This window comes from Saimiri boliviensis, chromosome 20, assembly GCF_048565385.1.
Source record: "Saimiri boliviensis isolate mSaiBol1 chromosome 20, mSaiBol1.pri, whole genome shotgun sequence".
NCBI classification, from domain to species: Eukaryota; Metazoa; Chordata; class Mammalia; order Primates; family Cebidae; genus Saimiri; species Saimiri boliviensis.
Window position 1 is genome coordinate 12964724 of NC_133468.1, and position 18247 is coordinate 12982970.

An 18247-nucleotide genomic window follows, 5' to 3' on the forward strand; every position below is an offset into this window, starting at 1 on the left:
TAATGTGTAACAAAAGGGGATTAAAAAGCCTCTCTCTGTAGTATCTTTTTAAATGGCCACAGGAAGTAGCTCCTGGAACTGGCAGCCCTCTGGGCAGCTGAAGAATCTGCCTCAGGTACAAGGTCCCAGCTTAGAGAGAGTCTGGTTTAGGATTAGGAAGGCGTGTCAGAAAGGCAAAATGAGTCTCACCCCATGCTGAGGTTCAAGGATGCTAGGAGAACCTTCGTTCCTAATACCTCCCCAGGTTTCCCGATTTAAGTGTATCCTCTGAAGTGGTGTACTGGCAAACCAGCTCTTCAAAAAGACAAAAGCCTGAGTGGATTGTTTGTGAATTTCCACAGTATAACTAAAGCAGAAAAGCCAAAGGACAAACCTCTTGAACACTGAACTGGGAAGGAAGCAGTGATTTACTCAGCCAAGAATAGTGGTGGCATGGTTGTCTAACAGCCGAGCTCACCTAACGAAGTCCCTGCCCTTTTAAAGACTTACGGCTCTAGAAATTACATGTGAAAGGGTCTTGGGCTTACAACGCTATGTGAAAGGGTCTTGATCCATAAAGTAGGTATGGGGTATGTAACTTAGGCGGGAGTTTGATCCTGTTTAAGTAAAAACATTGACTTTGGAAAGATTCCTCCATACCAGATTCGTGATCTACAGATGAGATTGTGGTTAGCAGTAAGGGTCTTCTCCTTAACCAGGCTGGCAGGTGCCAACTGGTCCCTCCTCTGGCTAACTTCTAATTTCTCCTTTTGAGATGTAATGTAGAAGGCCGAAGGTGATTAAGTGTCTCCTTCCTCATAACTACTCCCATCACTGTGGTGGATTTTCAGCTCCTGATGGTTGCACACCTGGCTTGTAAAGGCTTTCACAGTGTACGCCAGCTCCAGCACACCTAGGGACCCTAACTCATATAGGAGTCTACCTTTGCTGCAGCTACTTTAAATGATAACGATGGCCATTATCTGTCAGGGCCACTGCTCAAGGCCACAGCTAATCAGAAGCGGAAACATCCTCCTTGTATTTCCCAAAGTGGCATTGCTTATCTTCTGAGTCCCATAAGCCCTGACAACAGCTTTCTCTCTCTTCCTTTTTCTCACTCACTAAGGCTCAAATCAGGCCTGGGACAGGGTTAGAAAATTGCCAACCTGCTGCCATCTCCCACTTCTATGATGTTGCCATCTCTACCCACCGGTTCTGGTCCCCAAATTTTGTACTTACAGAAACAATCCCCCTTGTACCTGTTCATTCATGAAAAATGACACATGGGCGTGGGTGTGGTACACAGGTAGGGAATAAAACAGGTCTGCTGATCAGAGAGGCAGACTCTGCTTTCCACTAAACACAAACACGCACACAAGCACCCTTCCTAAATATCTGACAACATGGCCTTGATGAACTCTACCCCGAGCTAGCCATAACATAGAAACTGTACAGCCTTTCTAGAAAAATGTTTTATGAAATGTGCAGCATCACTAGTCATCAGAGAAATGCAAATTTATACCACAACGAGATACCATCTCACACCAGTCAGAATGGCTATTACTAAGAGTGAAAAAATAACAGATGCTGGAAGGGGCTGGGGGCGAGGGAAGGCCGCAGCATGGAGTCCTGTGGAAGAGGAAGAGCTGGCCAGGAGGAAAGGACGTGGGGGGCATGTGCCATGGAAGGAGAGGGCACATGCATCCTTTATGTGTTGAAAAGGCCACACACAGCTCTTACCAGCGACTCTCTCTGAGCGCTGAGGCTGACATTGTGCCTCATCTTCTCCCTGCGCTTCTGAGCACGCAACTTTCCCACAGAGCTGGGACGCTTTGCACTAAGGAAAAGGCATTTAAAAAAAAAAAAAAAGCCAACCTTACCACACAGACAGACAGCAGTGCTATTTATTTATTTATGCTCCTCCTTGTCTCAAAGAGGATTTTCAAGGTGCTTACAATTATGTTAACAGCATGGCAGGCTAAACTAAGAAAAATTAGGTCAAGGAAAATGTGGTGAAAAGAGTCAGAGGAGAAGAGTGAGTACCCCCCACACGGCAGAGAACAACCTTATCATGTTTTTTATCGTGTCTTGTCTGGTTGCCATTTAATTCTAGTATTGGCATTTACTTTTCCTGTTATTGTACTTGGTCAACTCTACTAAAAAATCTCCCATTGTTATTTCTTCTGTCTTTCATTACTCTCTCTCATCTAAAATACATCACTTTCTTTTCTGTTCTGCATTTTTGCAGTTTAGGAAATCCGGCATTGCTTTTCTGCAGGGAGGGGTCAATGTCCGAGTCGCCTCGGCTAGGCGACGTATCCACGGTCTCTGCACAGCAGGTGTTGAGATGTCTGTGAACGCACAGCTTTGCTGGGACTGAGGGGGACTAACACCCATTCCTGCAGCATTCAGAGAGGTACGCACACAGGGGCTCAAGACCTGGCTGCCAATTTGATTTATGGGACATATTATCCCAAGTGTTGGCAGAGAGGAGATATTGATTCAAAAGGACTTAAATAAACAAGCAGGTGCATAATCCAGAGAGGGGTACAGACTGAGCTGAGGGTGTCTGGAAAGCAGCGGAAGCAGACATCGTGAAGAAACCCGGGGTCTCTTGAAAACTGCTCCCAAGGGATTCATGGGGTGACAGAGAGGCAGGGATGGGCTGGGGAGTCAGCAGACACAGGTGCAGCTCCAGGTTCCATCACATCACACGCTAGGGGCATGACCTTGGGAAAATTGCTTTCCCTGGTGCTTTCACAGAAAGAACAAGGCCTTTTGTGGGGGACTGTGGAGAGGAATGTCCATGTGTATGTGTATGTATACGTATTGCATATCTCTGTGGTCATGCCCTGGCACATAGTAGATGCTAAATAAACAAAGATACCGAGGAAGAAGACCCTTAATCACCCTTAAGCATCTAAGACCACTTCCCCCTTGACTTCCACATAGCATTTCAATAGGAGAAGTAAAGGCTCGCAGACCAGGCGCCACTTCTAATCACCCTCCTATAGATCGCAGGCATGGTATGGAGGAATCTTTCCGGAAGGCATTGTTTTTACTTAAACATGATCAAACCCCCACCTAAGTCATGTACCCCATGCCTACTCCATGGACCAAGACCCCTTTCTCATGTAATTTCTAACCCTTTAGCCTTTATAAGGGCAGGGATTTTCTTTATCAGGGGAGCTCGGCTATTTGAGGCATTCAGACCCACTGCAGCTTCCAGCCAAATAAATCACCGCTTCCTTCCCAGTTCAGTGTTCCAGAGGTTCGTTTCACGGCCTTTCTTGCTTCCATACCCTCTCGTATCACTGCCCTTCTATTCCATTTGTGCTGTAGTATGTGACCTAAGAGTAAATAAAGCATTTTTATTTACTCCATTTAGATGGAGTCTTGCTTTGTTGCCTAGGCTGGAGTGCAGTGATGCAATCTCAGCTCACTGCAACCTCCACTTCCTGGGATCAAGAGATTCTCATGCTTCAGCCTCCTAGAGTACCTGGGATTACAGGTGCCTGTCACCATGCCTAGCTAATTTTTGTATTTTTAGTAGAAACAGTGTTTCGCCATGTTGGCCAGGCTGGTCTCGAACTCCTGACCTCAAGTGATCTGCCTGCGTTGACCCTGCAAAGTGCTGGGATTACAGGCGTGAGCCTCCATGGTCAACCTAGATAAAGCATTTCTAAACTCTCCTGGAATACCCCATATAGCAATCTCAGGCATTTTAATTCCTACTAGTATAATCCTACCACTATCACCAGCAACAGTAACAGTCTGTCTTTGAAATCACTTGCAATGTGTTCCAGTTAATATGACTGCATAACAAATTACCCCAAACCATAGGGGCATGAAATATCAGTTTTTTTCTGCTCATGGATTTTGTGGGTCTGGAATTCAGAGAGAGCACAGAGCAGGTGGGCTGTCTCTGCTCCATGTTCTCCGAGGCCTCAGCTGGGAGGCTGGCAGGCGCGGAGCTTGCTGGAACGGTCTGCAGGCTTGTTCTCTCCCGTGCCCTGTAGGAGATGCCAGTTGTTGACTAAGATCTGAGCTGGGGCTGTCAGCTGGAGCACGGGGCCTCGGCTTCCTACAATATGGTGGCTGGGTCCCAAGGACATGTCCCAAGAGCATGCCCGGGGAATCCGGGACCCCGTCTATGACTTAGCCTTGAAAACAGTGCTGTGTCCTCCCTCTACCGTATTCTACTGCTGAGGCACTTACAAAGCCCCACCCAGGGTGAAGGGGAAGAGATACAAATGCCCCTCCTGATGGTGGCGTGTTGATGCCACACTGTGAAAAGGGCACATACGATGGGATGTATGTTGGTGCAACCATCTTTGGAAAGTGCAAACTCCATACAACGTGACAGGTAGCCTAGGTGATCTCTCGTTCCTCAAAAACAATGCGTGTCTAGGTATAATTATCTCTATTTTAGAGACAGACAAACTGAAGTTCAGAGAGGCCAAGTAACTTGCCTTGGACAATTTATTTCACCTCTCTGAGCCTCTGTTACTCTCTCTATCAAATGGGTAGAAAAATTTCTACCTCAATGGTCTAGTATGAGCCGATTGTGCTAGTACCATAAGGAGCTGGTGGAAGAGTCAGAGAAGGTATTTTGTGATCTTGATCTCTGACACCTTGTACTAACGCAAACCATCCATATTTACTGTTGCCGCCTTATTATTTTCTTGCCCTCCACCTGTAGCCATCTGTCACACACAACCCCACAGCCAGCAAAGGACCTGGGTTTTCATCCACAAACCCTCAAGGGCAAGGCTTGTCAATGCCTTTTGGTTGTGGCTCACTTAGGGGCAGCAGAAGACCCCACAGCCCCACTTCCCTGCCTGTTCTCATCTTCCCTCGAAAGAATGCTAAAGTTTGTTTATAAATTCCAAATAATATGTAGCCCTCAATAACTTTTTAGAGTATTATGAGCAAGGAGCTCTTTGGTTATACTCATAAATGGCAGCCTGTGGCACTGTGTGTCTCTCCCCCAGGGAAGCAGGATGGGGGACTGGCATTCCTGGGTTAGTTTATGGGCCACAGGAGGACTCTTCCGGCCCCTAAGTGGATGGAGGATCATCCTTAGAAAATACTCCTTTGAGGTTGAATTCCAGATCCTACATCTCTCTGTCAATCTGCCTGCAAGGTCTAAAGCTGGCCTTAGACCCTCCGGTGCCATCGTGCCCATTAAACAGACACTGTAGTCTCCTGTTAATATGATTCAATTAGGAAGGGGGTGGAGAAGGGCACTTGCCGCCTGAGGGTGTGTCAGGGAAGCCTGAATGGCAGCCTGGCCCTCATTTCACACCTGCTGGAGGCAGGAGGGAGGGAGGTGGTGAGACCCCTCAGCAGGGAAGGCCAGGCTGCACCCATCTCCCTGGGGGCTGGGGAAACTCAGGGTGACCTCCAGAGCTTCAGTTGGCAGTTGACTGTAGGATAGAGGTGAGCTTTAATGTCTTACAGCAGCCCAAGGGTCAGCAGAGACAGACCGAGCTGTGCAATCTGGAAGGGCCAGCTTTAAACCTATTTCTGGTCCCTAGGGCTGAACCAGTGACTTCAAGCCTCCAAGCCTCAGTTTCAGATTATTGGATCCTTGGGTCGAGTGAAGGGTAGAAATATGCTGCCTTCTAGCATCATGCCTGATAGGAAAGCCCTGGGATTGTTTTTGTTGCTGATACATGATATATATGTTGAGACAGGGTCTCGCTCAGTTGCCCAGGCTGGAGTGCAATGTCGCAATCTTGACTCACTGCAACCTCCACCTCCCGGGTTCAAGCAATTCTCATACTTCAGCCTCCCTGGTAACTGGGACTGCAGGTACCACCACACCCTGCTAATTTTTGTATTTTTAGAAGGGATGCGGTTTCGTTATGTTGCCCAGCTTGGTCTCAAACTCCTGGCCTTGAGCAATTCATCCACCTTGGCATCCCAAAGTGCTGGGATTACAATTGTGGGCCACCGCGCCTGCGCTTTGTTGCTGACTTTTAATCCTTACATCCACTTTACAGATGAAGAAATCGAGATCTAAAAGCATGGTTTTGCCTGCAAATACTGACGTCTACTTGTCTTATTGCTAGGAACAAATCTCTGTACTTTCACAGTCTCTGTGGGGGTGGGAGAGGGGCTAGTGAGCAGGCTGTCCCTGGACTTGGTTGGAAGCAGTCATGGAGCTCTCACTACTCCCCGCTTCAGCTTGGCTGGTCCTTAAAAGGCAGGTTCTCTCCCTTTGCCATAAATGCCCACCATCTCTAACCCTCATCACTACCCTAAAGCAAAATAAGTTTTAAAAATGCCAGTAACACAGGTGAGAAAACTGAGATCCTTTAATGATAAGTTTGGGGGAAAAACAAAAAACATAAAAGAAAGCCGAAGCCCAGAGAAGTGCCATAGCTTGCTCAGTGTCACACAGCACGTAAGTGTCGAAGGCAGGGAGGTTTAGCTGCTCCAGCATGGATATGTCAGGGACTGGTGACAAGCCCAACCCCTCCAGCTCAACTCCACCCTTGCTCATGCCAACAAAAGGAAAATCATTTCCTATTTCTGGCATCTTTGCCAGCCCACAGAGACAGAGGAAAGAAGAAATATTTCCAAATATACCAGGCTGATCTTTCATAATTTCTCAGTCTTGCTGTCTGTCGTTTGGAATCTGCTTCCCATGAGACTCGGGGAAGACGGAGGTGCAGGGCCTGGTTAGCAGCTGCCCTGCTCAGGGCTGGGTACCTGCTCTCCGAATCTGTGCCTCCAGGCTGTGTGCTCAGACTTGACCATGTTTGGGCATGGAGGCTTGCCCCAGATGGGGACCACAGGCTGCTTCCCTGGAGATGGGCGGGGAGGCCAAACTTCCTGCTGGAGCTCTGTGGCGTCTTTTGGGGTGAGAGGTGGGGGCCAGGCAGAGAGAAACCATCTGCTTCTGAAGACCCACAGGGCACCGGGGAGACTGTGAGTACCACGTCTGGAGCACTTGGGAAGTGGTTTCTCCCAAGACTGGGGGCTGGAGGGAGACTGTGGGGAAAGCAGCCTGCTGTGAGGCAGGGAGGGAGGCAGGTGGTGAGGACTCTCTTTTTCTCAGGCCTGTCCTTCTGGATGGAGGGCCTGTGGTGTGGTCTGACGGCCAGCAGGGAGGGTGGCACAGTGGCCAGGTTACACTGGTAGTAGGTGCCCTGATCCTCCAAATCCCAGTTCTCAGGGTGGCCAGAAGGCTGCAGCCTGGAGATTAAGACCAGTCCTGGCACTTGTCACCAGTAAAGAGGTGGGACAAAAAAGAGATTCACCAAGACTGGTCCAGATGTCTGCTCCAAACCTTTGGGGTTTCCTTTGTTAGCAATAATAGCTAATATTTACTGAGGGCTGATTTGGGGCTAGGCGCTGTGATACACGCCTGATACTCTATATGGCATTTGATCTTTAGCTGAGCTCTCTGAGGCAAGTACTATTATTGTCATTTCACAGTCATACGGTTGCTAAATGGCAAAGCCAGGGTTTGATTCCATGTCTGATGACCCCAGAATCGCCCTGTCCACACCCCACCAAACTGTTAAACAATGTACTCTATTTCTTGTCTTTCTAAGGAAAAGGATGTCCACCCAGCTCTCACCCAGGACACTCCAACATCCTGCCTTCCTTTGTCCTTCTCCGTCTTTCCTGAATCTATCCCAGACCTCAAGTGACCTTTCTAAATGGGAAGATATCGCCTGGAAGTTCAGAGATATTTAGAAACACTCAAAACTGGGAAGTTCTTCTTAGAGTCTAACTGAAATCCCTTCTACGATAGCTGAAATACACTTCCTGTTCTTTCTGTCCCTTAGGGGATATTGACAGTTCCCATCCTTCCTCTCGCCAAAGGTTCTCCCTTTGGATGCTGAATGCTACCTTCTCACTGAAGTCTTATCTACAGTGAACCCCACATATGGTCTTAAGCGGATTTATCCTGACTCTACAAACCCGTTCAGTCAGTGCAGGCGATAGTCTCATCAGAGCATTAGAGACAGGTCAGACCCGAATAAGCCAACTTTTCAGACTTTTCTGTAACAGGGAAGCCTCTCCTTTCCTTTTCTTCTGAGCTCCTGAAATGGGAAAAACCAGGTTTCTGCCTTCACCAGCCTCAGGAGTGCCCAGGGGACTGGGAGGGCACTAGAAGTCACACAGAAAAGGAGGCAGTGGCCCTGAGAGTTGGGGGACTGATTAAGCAGCAAGGAGCTGTCACAGCACAGGAAGTCCCCACAGGTACGCTCCAACTCCCCCAGGAGATAAATGGCCTTGCTGTGGGCACTCAGCCCTATGTTTCCAAAATGGGATTTCCCACTGGCTTCAAATAATTGATGTCTCACAGTCCCTGGGGTGGGGCCAAGTGCCAGTGACTCTTGAAGGTCCTGGGGAAGCGGGCTGTTGGGGTTTTTAGCGTATCTCCAGGTGATTCTGTTGCTTTACCTGTGGATTCATGGAGGGGCTTTTTCAACTGACACCAGGTAGAAAAAGGTGCGGGCTCTCCCATTCCCACAAGACCACAGAACAGAAAGAAAAGAATAAAAAGGGGTTGCACTAAACGCCTCTCTTTGTCGAGGGCGATTTCTGCTTGCTTGTGCTTTTATAATGTCTCATTAGAATGTAGGGGAAACTCACCTCCTGGTGCCAGTTGTCATTGGATGTCACCTCTGTCAATCAATAGGGGAGGTGGACCAGCTCACTGGGAAGGTATGATGGGTATCCATGGTGCCTGACCCTGGACTTTTCCCTTTAGTGGGGATGCCCAGGTATGGGGGCAGCCTGGCTGGGAGGAGGGGGTCAGAAATCTCTGACAGAATATTTCAAACAGTCCAGTAGTTAAGAGATGCCCGAGCAGAAAATAGAGCACTTAGGACTAATGCCTGTCTCCCGGACATTGACTAATTAATAATAATAATAATAATAATAATAATAATAATACGTTTATTACTTTAGGGACTTGGCAACGAGAATAAAGTCCTCCCTGATACCTAGCTAAAATTGCCCCTAAAATGGAGGATTACAGTGAATAGGTCTCATGGCCCTGATATTTTTGGTAGAAATGGACTCTGGTTACCTTAAACAAATAAAAACAACAGCAAATAAATTTACCAGAAGGCTCTAAGACAGCTTGCGGAATGCATGGTAAATCACATGGGAGCCACAGTTGGGCATCTCTGAGGCTCCAGACGACATAGATTGAGGGGCTGTTTCTTGAAGGCTTTGTCAAGGTTCACACTCCTGGGGAAGTGATTAGGGCCTAGCACGGGAGGGTGGCGTCTTCGATAGCATTGGGGTGGGGTCAATGTCCGGGGGAAAAACAAGGACATGCCGCCTAAAGAAGTTGGAGAGAAAGCAAGCCACCAGCAGCAAGGTGCCCATTCCGCTTTGTCCCAGGTGTGGGACAAAGCCCTGAAATAAGAACGCGGTCGCTGAGGCCACCACGATGCCTTTGCTCTTCCTTCTTTGCCTGTAGTAAGGAGCGTTCCGGAATATAGGCAACTTCCTATCTCTCCCTGACAACCTGCAGCTGCCTATTGGAGCCCTCCTCTCCTTTCTCTGCCTGCTCCCTGGCCCAACCGGCCCTGCCATAGAACTGTTCCTGGGCAGAAATGCTCCAAGTTTTCCTGTGAGATAAGTGTCATGGAAGGAGGTGCATGGATGATGCACCTGGGCTGGTGGCTCACCACGTGGGACCTATGGCCATTGTAGCAAATGACCATAAACCTGATGGTCCCCAAAAACAGAAATTTCACCAGAAGTCCAAAATCACCAAGGTGTCCACAGGCTGCACTCCTTATAGTGGCTGTAGAGGATGAGCCATTGTTCCTTGCCCCCGCCAGCTTCTGATGGCTGCCAGCACTCCTTGGCTTGTGGTCACATCACTCTAATCGCTGTCTCCCTGGCCATATCACCCTAGCCTTCTCTTTTATGTTTAATATCCCTTTACTTCCCTCTTATTCGGGCCCCTGGGATCACATGTAGGATCTACATGGATAATCCAAGATTGTCTCCCCACCATGATCCTTTATCTTAATCACTTCTGCAAAGTCATTGTCATATAAAGTAACCTTGATGGATCCCAGAGACTAGAACATGGACACCTTGGTGGGGGGCGGGTGCATATTACGGAGCCTATTACACACTGTGTGACCTAGGGCAAGTCACTTTACCTCTCTGAGCCACAGACTCTACATCTGCAATTGCCTCTCAATTGCACAGGGAAAGTTTACATGGGGTCCAAAAAGCAAGCCCACTGGAAGTTGCAAAGCTCCGAATATAAACAAGAATGGTATTAATAGTTGAGTACCCTCCCTTCTTACCTGTCCTCTCTTTCTGTGGATCACCTGTGAACTGGGCTGATCTCACTTCTGTTTGCTTCTGTGGACCTAGAAATGATCACTGCCCCCAGTGGATATGGTGAAGAAGCTGGTAATGGCCCAGAAGCGGGGAGAGACACGAGCCCTTTGCCTGGGCGTCGCCATGGTGGTGTGTGCCGTCATCACCTACTACATCCTGGTCACGACGGTGCTGCCCCTCTACCAGAAAAGGTACGGAGCTCTCCTGGCCTGCCCACCCCCCTCCCCTCTCCTTGACACTCACTCCAGGCAGCAGGGTCAAGACAATGCTCATTCTTAGATTCCAGGGTTCAAGAGCAGGGAAGGTAGGATGAACTGAGCCCCACTGGGCTGAGATTCTAGGACCTGGTGGCAACAGACACATGATGCCCTTCTCATAAGAAACAGCAAAGAATCAGAGCAAACACTCCAGTGCGAATTTGATCCCAGGCAGAATCAGAGAATTGCAGACGTTCACAGCTCAGCTGCGTAGCTCTCTCCCCTCTGAAGCCTCCCTGTCAGGTGGGCATCCAGCCACCTGGATGAATACCTCAAAAGAGGGGGAGCTCCTTGCCTCACTGAGCATACCAGTTCATGTTTGAGGTTTTCTGATGTATCTGCATTGAGCGAGCATCTGCTTCCCTGCCGCTCTGCTCAGGAGTCTCAGAGAAGGGTCCATGCCCTTGCTCCCTGATATAGCAACCACTCGAGATTTAAGGAAGAGCTGTGAATTCCTAATTAATGTTTTATTGGAACAAACACAGTCAGTTCTCTCAGCCTGTCCTATGGACAAGTCTCAAACCTGTGCTCTGGGCATGTTTCAGCAGCTGACAGCCCCCTCCTGAGTGGCAATGGGTCTCCCGCAGGGTACACGGGAGATGAATCACGGTTGATTTACTAATATGTTGATGAGCCTGTTAGCCTCTCCAGGGCCTGCTGCAACCTCACTCTTCACAACACTGGAGCGATTCCAGGCTGGACTGGTGAGGCACCATTTAGGGACAGTGCCCACCATCTTTCCCATCCTGGCTCAAATCAAGCCCCTCCTCCATCTGTCTGCTCCTTTTAGGGGAAAGAACACAGCTCTCGAAGCCACTCAGACCTGGCTTCAGGTCCTGCATGGCCTCAGCAAAGCCACTTGACCATTCTGAGTTTCTCTTCTGCCTCTGCAAGACAAGACAATGTGGATAAGAGAGTCTCAGGTTTGGCTGTTTGTCAGAATCACATCAGGGAGCTTTGAGGAAAACACCAGGGCCTGGACCCAGCCACCGGAGGCATTCTGATTCACTTGCTCTCGGGTGTGGCTTGGACATGCAAATCTTTTTAAAAGCTCCCCAGGTTTGGGGGCAAGCAGCCAGGGTTGAGAACAATTTATACAGATAATGTCCAAGACCCCAACCAGCTTCTACAATTCCTCCCTGTGTCCAGGGACTCTGGGGTCATGTGCTTTTATTGCTAGATGCTTAAGACAAGCTGAGGAGCCCAGCCCTGGATCCCTTTAAAGGCTCCCAGGGGATCAGGGATTCAAATAGGTGTTCTGTGTGTCACTCAGTTTCGAGATGTGTATGTGTGCATGTGTGTGGTCTCCTCAGCATATGGACCGAGGAATCCATGTGCCACCTGATTGAGACCAACATCAGGGACCAGGAAGAGCTGAAGGGCAAGAAGGTGCCCCAATACCCATGCCTGTGGGTCAACGTGTCAGCTGCAGGCAGGTGGGCTGTGCTGTACCACACGGAGGACACGCCGGACCAGAACCAGCAGGTACTGAACTGGGGGGATGGGGACACATCCCCTTATCCCTGTCAGGTGTGTGAGCCTGTCCCTAATGACCCTGTCCCCGAGGCTGAGATAGATCAACACACTTGGCCAGGTCTCACAGCTGGAATGAGATTGAGCCAGCCCTAGCTGTTCTGTGTTGGAGTCACACAGACCTGGGTTTGAATCTGCCGCTAACTGGCTGTGCAAACCTAGGCAGGCCACTTAGCCCTCACTGCCTCAGTTTCTACCCTTGTAATGTGGGATACTAACAATGCACCTTGAAGTGCTGTTAGCAATTCAGAGACGCTGTAAATAAAGTGCCACGCTCGATTCTGGAAGGAGAGTGGGCACTCAGGCAGAAGCAGTGATTAGTGTTACTACCTTCATTCTACAACCTTAGTCAAATGAGGGACCAGGACCAGGGCCAGCCCCCCAAAGTGGAATCCCTGCAACTCCCCAGGAAATCAGGGACCCAGGGCTGGAGTCACCTCCATAAACAAACATTTAGATGGTTTACCCATCCTCCCCCTCCAAAAAGCAAAACTCACCACCACATCCTTTCCTAAAGCCATCACCTGGCCCGCTCTTTTCCTCCCTTCTTGCTTTCGTTCTTTTTCCCTTTCTTTCTTCCTTCTTTTATTTCTTTTTTCTTTTTTTCTTCCTTCCTCCCTCCCTCCCTCCCTTCCTTCCTTCCTTCTCTCATTTATGTATTCAACAGCCCTTGAGCTTTACCTCTTGTGTGAAGCCTATAGGACTCAAGGGAGAGAGCCCGTGCATGAACAGTGCCTAGCAGGGAGGGATTGGCACCATGGAGAAAAACAGAGGAAGTTACAGGGCTTAGAGGAGGGATATGTTTTCCAGCTGACAATAATGGGAGTATCAGAAAGGCTCTTGGGTTAGGCTTTCTCTTTCTCTTTTCTTTTCTTTTTTTCTTTTTTTTTTTTTTTTTTTTTTTGAGACGGAGTCTTGCACTATTGTCTGGGCCGGAGTGCAATGGCGCCATCTCAGCTCACTGCAACCTCCGCCTCCTGGGTTCAAGCGATTCTCCTGCCTCAGCCTCCCAAGTAGCTGGGATTACAGGAGCCCACCACCATGCACAGCTAAGTTTTTGTATTTTTAGTAGAGACGGGGTTTCACTATGTTGGCCAGGCTGGTCTCGAACGCCTGACCTCATGATCCACCAGCCTTGGCCTCCCAAAGTACTGAGATTACAGGCGTGAGCCACCGCACCTGGCTGGCTTAGGCTGTTAGCATCAGGCAGGCACAGGATGCAAGGCGTAGAGAAGGGGGATGCATGTAGAAAGTATGTCTAGGATGAGGCATGGCAGAGGGAACAGCTAGGGAGGCAGGGATCAGAGGGCTGACTACAGAAAATGACCCGTGATGACTGTGTGCAGCTGGAAAGGGCTGCCAGGGCAGACTAAGGTCTGTTCCCAGAGGCCTTTGATCATCACAGCATGGAATTAACATGCGAGTGTGTATGTCTCAAGATATGTCAACTTTGGCTATACATTAGAACCATGTAAGAGTCTAAAAAAAACAAAACTAGAGTCCAACGCTAGACTGTCAAGGCAGAATCTCTGATCAGAGATGCATTTGTGGAGCTCCCAAGGTGATTTTATGGTTGGAAATTATGGCTGTGGGCAATGAAAGTTCTTAGGGCGTAATCCGAGTTGGACCGGGAAGATGGAGCTTACAGGTGTGGGGTCCAGTTACTAGCCAGAGGGGCCAAGACCACAGCAAGCACCCAGGACCAAGGTGTGGGCCTGCAGCAGGGGAGATGCCGACAGTCAGGATTTGATGGCTGATGGGATGGGAAGGGGCAGGGTGCCTGGGGTGAGGCGTGGAGGCCGTGGGACCTTGAGAGTGCTGAAGGTCAAGGAGAAATGGGTCTGGGCAGTGGAGGATGGTCAGGTGCTCAGTCATTGCTAGCGTGACTTGGCCTCTCCTGGTGGAGAGAGGTCCCAGGGCCACTGCGGGTAGCTCCTACCCATACCTGTCTCTTCTTTGGCGTTCAGTAACCCTTGAATTATCCCAAGAGCAGGAAATACATTTTCAATAACCAGTGGCATTCTCTGGGTGTGCTATGGGCCGGGAGCAGGCTGGTTTTCAGGCTGCCTCCCTGGTCCTGAGATTGCCAGCTCAGAGGGGCATCTCCTGAATGAGCTCCGCAAAATGTGAAGGAAGGATGGTGCTGGAGCCACCACTGTCCTCTCCTCTGCCACCCAGGCTTGACCAGGCATGGCGCTGATAGCAGGCTGCAGGGGCTGGGAGGTAGCAGTGGAAATGCCCTGTGTGTTTTTGCCAAGTAGCTGGGTTGTGGGCCAGCTGCTCCTTCCACCTGTGTCCAGCACAGGGGTTCAAGGAGCAGGGGTTCAAGGAGCTGGGGCTCCAGGCTAGTGCGTGTCTTCTGGAATCATTGTGGAAGGCCAAGAAGGCTCTCATCCCACCCCCCAACTGAAGTTAGGGGCCACAGTCTGCCCTCAGCTTTTCCCGAGTCTTAGTCTAGAGCAGGTGAGTTCTAAATCCCCTGCCATTGTCTGTCCTGAGGACCTTACACTGCAGGGCTTGGGAAAAAGCTGGGTGGTTTCAGATCATTCCGATAACTCAGGCTTAGCTGGACCCAGGACAGGAGAGAAAGGATGCAGCCAGGCCCGGGCTTTAGGGGTTGGCTGTGAAGCGTGAATTCCCGCCCAGTGTCTTCCCAAACAGGTCTAGCATAAAAGTTCCAGAGGAACCCTGAGTAGGCCCAGAATGGGCAGAAGCCTCCACTTCAGAGCTCATCCACAGACCTCTTTTTAAGAAGGTAAAGAAGGAGCTGTTGTTGCAATTCCATAGATAAGTCCAAACATATTATTATTAATAATAATAGCATCTTCCACTTTTTTGCGTTCTTATCGTGTGCTGGGTTCTGTGCTCAGTACTTTACATGTATCATCCCATTTCATCTCCATGACAGTTCTCCTAGGCAGACAGCCTCACGAACTCATTTTACAAGGCCCAGAGAGGTTGTGGCAGTGGCCAAGGTCACGTGGCTCAGAACTCAGGCCTGTCTGACTCCCTAGCCACACTGTTGCTTAAGGAGCTAGGTTAGCCAAGATCACAGCCAGAGGCATTGGAGAGACTCGGGCCAGGCTCCCTTATCCTCAGCTCAGGACGCTGGATTGTATGTACTGTGGACTTGGCAGTGCGTAACAGTTCTGAATGCCAGATTCCTCAGGAGCCAGCCTCTCCCCAGCCTCAGCTGCCCCCTGGCTGGCTGGGGCCCTATATCTGAGCACAGCACCCCCATCTCCCAGGCTGTGAGAATCACAGTGCAACCCTTCCCTGTGCCACTGGACTGAATGCCCTCAGAGCAGGCAGCTTCCAGGGTGGGGCCTCATATAAACCCAGGGAGTGGCTGAGGCCTGGGGAGTATCTGGCTCAACACCTACCCTTTGGGTCTCAGTTTTGACCAGGCATGGTGCTGATAGCATTTTGATGTTGGACATGATTTCCCTAGAGCAAAATTAAGTGCATGAAGGAATCACACATTCCTGGGCCCACCCTCAGTGAGGCAGAGTGGGTGGGCACTGGGGCTGTAGGGGCTCGGCAGGTGTTCCACTGCAGATGGGGGCACCACAGAACAGAGGTAAAACCAGGGTCTCCGCTTTATGCCTGCTTTGCAGCACTTTCCAGCTGGCCTCATCTGACAGGGCAGAAGATTTCTCATAACAGTGATGAATGTGAGAATTAAATGTGTGTCATGTTCTGCTGGCACTAAACTCTTTTCAATGCATCCTTTCTTTCCTTTAGATCCCAGTGTCAAATACCGGCTTGCCAGTGTATTTTGTTTGCTGTACGTGGGTTGAGACTGCAAAGGTTTTCAATTTTAAATTTAGCTAATATTTTACTTTTTTTTTTTTGAGATGGGGCTCTCGCTTTGTTGCCTGACCTGGAGTGCAGTTTCGAGGTCAGAGCTCACTGCAACCTCCAACTCCTGGGTTCAAGTGATCCTCCCATCTCAGCCTCCAGTGTAGCTGGGACTACTGGTGTGCACCACCACGCCAACCTGGATAGTTTTTAACTTTCTTTGTAGAGATGAAGTCTCGTTATATTGCCTAGGCTGGTCTGGAACACCTGGGTTCAAGGGATCCTTCCCCCTCAGCCTCCCAAAATGTTGGGATTACAGGTCTGATCTGGTTTATGACTTCTCTTGACACGTTGGAGGTCTGGCTATTATAGATCTTCTGGATGGCCTAGCATCCGTTGTCTGGAGGGAGTGCTGACTGGCTGTCTGGAGACAGCTGGCTCTCTCCCTATCGTCAGGCCCTGCCACTCCCTGACAATTCTTCCTGGCACCAAGGCAAGTGTCGGAGGGCACCTGTCATCTTACTGCTTTGCCTGCTTCACTCGCTGGCAATACCTGCATGAGCCCTGTAGGCAATTGAGCATGTGATCTCTAATTCAAAAACACAGCCCACGTGGCCTGTGTCCCTCCCTGGTTTCCTTAGATAGCTCTGTTTGAAGTTCTTCTTTAATAATATCCTTTGCAACTAATATTTCTATTCACCCATTTAAGTGATGAAGCTATCAGGACTCTGAAAGAGTGAGCAATTTGCCAAAGACGCTACAGGCAATCCAACCAGAGCCAGGACTCCAAGGCAGGACCTGTGCCCAGGTGTGCAGCCTGTATCCCAATCTGCTCCAGCACTCCCATCCACACACACCATACAAATGAGAGTGTGCTCTCTAGGCCTGCACAACGCAAGGCCTGCCAAGCTTTAGACAGAAGTCCTGACTCCAGTCCAGGGGCCCGACTACAAAGCTGGTCTTTTTCCTTACTCCATATCAAGCCCTTGGCTTCTAAGAAATGGGAATTTCCAAGCCCACGTGCTCTTGCTTCTCCCCACAGTGCTCGTACATCCCAGACAGCCTAGACAACTACCCGACGGCCCGGGCCAACGTGGAGAAGGTCAGAGCCAACTTCCAAGCGAAGCAGGTCTTCTACTGCTTCTCAACCACTCTGGAGAATGAGACCAGCGTCGTGTACCAGCGCCTCTATGGGCCCCAGACCCTCCTCTTCTCCCTCTTCTGGCCCACCTTCCTGCTGACCGGTGGCCTCCTCATTATCGCCATGGTGAAAAGCAACCAGTACCTGTCCATCCTGGCAGCCCAGAAGTAGAGCCATCCGTGCCATACCCCTTGTCAGGCCACAGGGCACTAGCTGGACCCCCAGGGCTGCTCCCCACTTGCAGACCCATGCCTTCTCCACCTGCCCTCTCATTCTTCCACCCCAATCCACCCTGTCTTCTGTTGCAGGACTGATCTTTGATACCTCCCTTTGTGAAATCATTTCCTGCTCAAGAATGTACAATGGCTCCCCAGTGCCTTGGAGGCCATCAGGCCAGCCAGTTATAGCTCTCTATTACCTGTCCCCACTCAACTGACTCATCCCTGTTTTCTGCTGCATCACTGTGTGCCCCACAGAGAACGATGATTGTCACCTCCGTGTCTGTGCTCTCCCTGTTGACTCAAAGGACTATCCATGCTCCCCCGGAAGCTGTCCTCAGCGAACCTCAGATCTTGGTTTGAATTCTCTAATAAGAAAAACAGCAACTCCCATTTCAAGAACACATTTACAGTATTGCTATTTTCTAGGATATGAAGTATCATATATATTTTTAATTCCAATATTAATGAATACATGCAAAACAGCAATCAGTTGTACGGAAATACACCAGAACTTATCAAAATATCAGCGGCGGGCTGGTGCTTGATTTCTGTTTTCTTCCTTATTTCCCTTTTTAATTTTGGTGCTTTTTTAAATTCTTGATTATAGGAAGGTTGTGTTTTATCTTGTTTGTTTTTAATCAGGAAAACAACGGTAGATGCCATTTTGGAAAAGTTGAAAGGGTGTGTCCTCCTCACAGAAAAAGATGGAAGTGGGTCTGGGGACAGAGTATGGCATTACCCTTATGGCCCTAAATGACATTTTTGTATTTGTCTTTGAGCGGGAGCCTGCAGGGAGAAAAGCCCAGGAAAGCAAGAGTTTGAATCTGTCTTGTTTATGACTTTGGGCAGTTTATTTAATTTTCCTGAATCTCAGTTTCCTCAATTGGAAAATGAGCCTCATGACCTTTGTTTTACAGGGTGCATTGAATCATCAATCATGAATGTGAAGTGCTCAGCGCAGTGCATAAAAGATG

At 49.4% G+C, this 18247-nt stretch overlaps 2 protein-coding genes across 2 annotated transcripts in view; one reads left to right on the plus strand and one right to left on the minus strand.

Annotated features, from left to right (window-relative positions):
* Nucleotides 1–18247, minus strand: part of KCNIP1 (potassium voltage-gated channel interacting protein 1) — a 334879-nt gene that overhangs the window by 298622 nt on the left and 18010 nt on the right. The window lies entirely within an intron of this gene.
* On the plus strand, nt 6544–17796 carry KCNMB1 (potassium calcium-activated channel subfamily M regulatory beta subunit 1). The gene is made up of 4 exons (XM_003936165.4): nt 6544–6918; nt 10354–10511; nt 11891–12062; nt 16954–17796. Exons 2-4 carry the CDS (start codon nt 10378–10380, stop codon nt 17221–17223), a joined length of 576 nt encoding a protein of 191 aa, XP_003936214.1. The 5' UTR covers nt 6544–6918; nt 10354–10377; the 3' UTR covers nt 17224–17796.